Source organism: Rutidosis leptorrhynchoides, chromosome 11, assembly GCF_046630445.1.
Source record: "Rutidosis leptorrhynchoides isolate AG116_Rl617_1_P2 chromosome 11, CSIRO_AGI_Rlap_v1, whole genome shotgun sequence".
Taxonomy (NCBI): domain Eukaryota; kingdom Viridiplantae; phylum Streptophyta; class Magnoliopsida; order Asterales; family Asteraceae; genus Rutidosis; species Rutidosis leptorrhynchoides.
The window spans coordinates 57,115,370-57,119,742 of record NC_092343.1 but is presented as its reverse complement, the minus strand read 5'-3'; the positions used below and the strand labels follow the sequence as shown (position 1 = coordinate 57,119,742).

The following is a 4,373-nucleotide window of genomic DNA, read 5'->3' as shown; positions in this document are numbered from 1 at the left end:
AACTAAGAACTTGAGCCTAATGAGTTAGTTATTCTCATGGGGAAGAATAACTATGAATCCATCATGCAAGAATAACAAAGAACGCTAGTTGTTGACTCGATTAATAGAGCCAACATATGAATAACTAGCTATAATAACCGAAACTTGATCAAAAGATCTTGTTGTATACATACATCTCACCATTCCCTAGCCCGAATCTAGGGATCACAAAGTGTTATGCTAAAATTATAATCTTACAAAACTCTAAATGGCGTACCACCTTATGCTGATAAATTCTTTTAAAAAATAAAGAGTTGATCACATTATTGATAATGAAATTCTAACCACCATGAGATCATTATTAAACCTCATCGTAGTCCTAACAACACTATGATCACTGTCTAGTCCAAATTCTATAAAAACAAATATAATCAAGTCCTGGACATTTCACAATATTGCTTGTACTTCAGACTAAATGAACATTTCTAGTGATTTGCTGTAAACTAAGTTAACTTAGCTTACATTAATTAATATATAGTCAACAAAATGGAGGAGGTTCATGATCAAAATTGAGAATCTTGATGAATTCACTCATTGAAATATAAAACTTTTAGTTCATTTTTGTCTAGAGGGTATGATCCCAAGATGTTCTTGATTTGCCTTCTGATGATACTAATCAATTATAACTATAACCAAAAGCAACTGATTGAAGGTCTTCACCATGATCTCTATAACTCCATGGCTGCTGGTTACTGTTTATTTGCATATCCAAAGAATCAATGGAGTAACTTGAACCTTCTTCAAAGCTTGAAAATGACACATCTTCTTCTTTCATAATGGAATTCTCATAGCTTTCTGCCATCGAATTGAAGTTCATGTCATCATTCGTCGTGTTATTAGCATTGAATTGAGGCATGTTCATGCATGAATTTTCTGATTGATGAAACCAATTCTTAAGGTCTTGCGTTTGTTGGTACGAAGGGTGTCGTCCGTTCGCAGGGCTATTATCCGAATACATAGGCACATTTAGTAGTCTTTGAGATGATTGTTCTCTTAGAGAAGCTAGTTGTGATTGTAAACTAACCACCTATTGAAAATAAAAACAAATCAACAATTAGAATATAAAATTTAAATATAGAATGATCACTATCTACATAATGGTTCTTATACAAGTAACTAATCAACAAAATTAGCATGTTTAGACATTAATTTTTTTTTAAAGACAAACTCACACACCCACCTAATACTAACACGAATATATACACCACGAAATATCTTAACCATGACTCGAACCCTCAACCTCAAGGTTATAAGGGTGACCTCGATACCGTTAAATTATTGACTCTTTGGTTAGACATTATGTTTTATAAAAGACAACTCACACACACCCAATATCACAATCGTTAAAAAGAAACACACTCGCAATATCTCAAATTAATTACGATATATGAAATTGTTTTATTACAAGACTTTAACCTTCAACCTCATAGTTAAAAGGATCATCGGGCCAATGGCCCTTTGATATCGTTAGACGTTAATAAATAACGAAATTCAAGATTTTTGTTCTCAATTTGGAATCATCAAGATCAAGATTGGGGTTTTCATTTTGAACAATCAAGATCAAGATTAGAGTTTTAATTTCATATGAATCCATGAAGTAGGACAAATGGAAATCATATTTCTTAGTAATTGATTTGTATATGCTCATGATTCAAATAATTGTAATTTCCTAATTATAATTCCGAACCTGTTGTTGTAGTGCGAAAATATGTGACACACACCCATATATGGGATCTTGAAGCCTAGCTTGAGCTTCATAAGCTATGGTAACGGCTGCTTCGGATCGATCAGAAATCGGTATATTAGAAAGCAGTTTAGAAACATTACTTGCACCAAAAACCCTATGAATGGCTGAAAAATGTGAAGCTCCTTGTTCATGGCAAAAATAAGGTGCAAACACACAACCTTTTACACATTTTCTTCTCAGGAACTTGCAAGCACCACATGGAGAACCTGATCCTGTCATCAAAATTCAATCTTTATGAAAAAGTTAAATTCTTGATGATGAAGTTTAGAAGGGTTCGTCTTTGTTTTGATGTTGGTGAAATCATTATGATCACCATGTTTATAAATACAAAAGGGGAAGTGAAGAGAAACATGAATGAATAATATATTTCAAATGGTTCCCTTGATGGCCTACAGGCTTATTTATTTTATTTTTAGTTAAATTTTCATAAAAATAAAAATTGAGATAGAGATATGTTTTTTAATAATTTAATCCCACAACTAAAGTATATATCAATATCAATACCCATTATTATCATTTATTCATTTATATAAATTATAAATATTAATATAAATTAAATTTAAACTTCATTCTCCGTTAATATGTATATGTATGTATAATATAGTGTTGTTACAAGGTGTAGAAAAATTAAAAACATAGGTCAAATTAAAAGATGAAGTGATAAATGATGCAGAAATGAGAACAAACCATCTAAATTTTCACACTTCAATCAACAAAATACATAGTAAAGCACAAGTAACGTAATTGTTATGAATCTTATATATATAAAAATAATATATTTGACTAATTTGACAGACATGCACACATATGATATTTGTTGAATTTATAAAAATAGAGCAAACAACTTAGATTAGAGAAAAATTATATCTAGTATGTATTTTCTTAACTAATAAGGTATAGATACATATGTATATATTATACAACAATAATAATACTCATATTTTTGATAGCAGAGCATTAAAGATGTAGGAGTCGTTTGCTTTAAGTCTGCAGACCTTATTATGTTTTATGTCTGCGTGCTCATAGACGTTTTTACTGCGAACTGTTTGTTTTTCTAAAGACATAGGATAAAACAATGTCTTATTCTGTCCGCAATCTCGCAGACTTAGATATGTGCTTCTAAGTGCTGCAGACAAAATTAAGTAAAATTGCAGACATAAAAACAAACAGTTTTCAGTATTCAGCATACAGACATTTAGATCACGTCTTCTTTACAATCATGATCCGCAGATCTTCGAACAAAAACATTTTAAAAACAAACAGTATCGTAGTGTCTAAAAAATTACATATCTAAACAATCACATCTCTATATGAAGGTAAGGAGATTTCTTCACATGAAAGACCGGCCTCTAACAAAAATGCCTATGTATAAAAAGAAATAATAAGATACTCCCATTGAACCGTGATATTAATTTAATTAATAATAATAATTAACAAATAATAGTATACATGGCAATCTCGTGAATTATGAAGGCTTTGTTTGAAAAATAAGAATAGACCATTGTAAACATTAAATTTCTGAATACATATATAAATAATATCACTAAATATATTGAAAAGGTACGAATTCGTGATCATTAATTATGTGGTTGTTTGATTTGCGTATGTTACATTAGATGTGTATTTATTGTATATGTATGTATAAGTATATAGGTGTTGATGATGAAGTTGTTATGATTATGAAGATGACCAGATGCAATTTAGTAACAATTAATGTGTCGAAATTCATATATGTTGAAGGTTATAATAGGTTGAGAGCATGTGTGTAATCAAGGTCTAGGTATAGGTGAAGTTATGAGGTTAGGGTTGTGATGGCTTGCTTACAAATAAGGGCGATGGTATATATTTATAGTCTATAGACACTATCCACATTTACAATGGAAATAGGATACAATACAACAAATCTTATCAATATATTTGGACCTAATAATCTCCCCATTTGATATAATTTGTTGTGAACCATCTTTGTAATCTTGTGTTTTAGGAATCTCTTTGATGTCTTGCACTCTTCCCCTAGGAATATGTATGATTGTTGACTTGAACTAAAGAAACTTCTTCTTTTAGAAGATTCTCCGTTGTCGGATGTGAGCGATCACAATGCACAACATCTTTTGGTCATGGCGTTGTTTCTCCTTCTTAGTGCGCGTTGTTCAAATATGTCTTTATTCAATTGAGATATGTGTAGGAAAGAGCTTGCTTGAAGATTTTCTTTAGCTCCTCCTTGAATGATGAATTTTCTTGCTCCCCCTTAATCGGATATGGGGAGTTAGAAGTTTTGTCGGTAAGAGTTTGTGTCAGAAATTTTGACGTTTGAGTATGAAAGGACCCGTTTATATACATTATAAACGATTCACAATAGTTGATTACATCGCGAGGTATTTGACCTCTATATGATACATTTTACAAACATTGCATTCGTTTTTAAAATACAAACTTTCTTTACATCGAAAATTGACGGCATGCATACCATTTCATAATACATCCAACTATAATTGAAATAATTTTGATGAACTCAACGACTCGAATGCAACGTCTTTCGAAATATGTCATGAATGACTCCAAATAATATCTCTAAAATGAGCAAATG

General features: G+C 31.0%; 1 protein-coding gene across 1 annotated transcript; it reads right to left on the bottom strand.

Annotated features, from left to right (window-relative positions):
* Window positions 1–473: 473 nt before the first annotated feature.
* Window positions 474–2,111, bottom strand: LOC139877515 (LOB domain-containing protein 14-like). The gene is made up of 2 exons (XM_071864954.1): window positions 1,727–2,111; window positions 474–1,066 (listed from the first exon to the last, which is right to left on the bottom strand). Exons 1-2 carry the CDS (start codon window positions 2,003–2,005, stop codon window positions 656–658), a joined length of 690 nt encoding a protein of 229 aa, XP_071721055.1. The 5' UTR covers window positions 2,006–2,111; the 3' UTR covers window positions 474–655.
* Window positions 2,112–4,373: the final 2,262 nt, after the last annotated feature.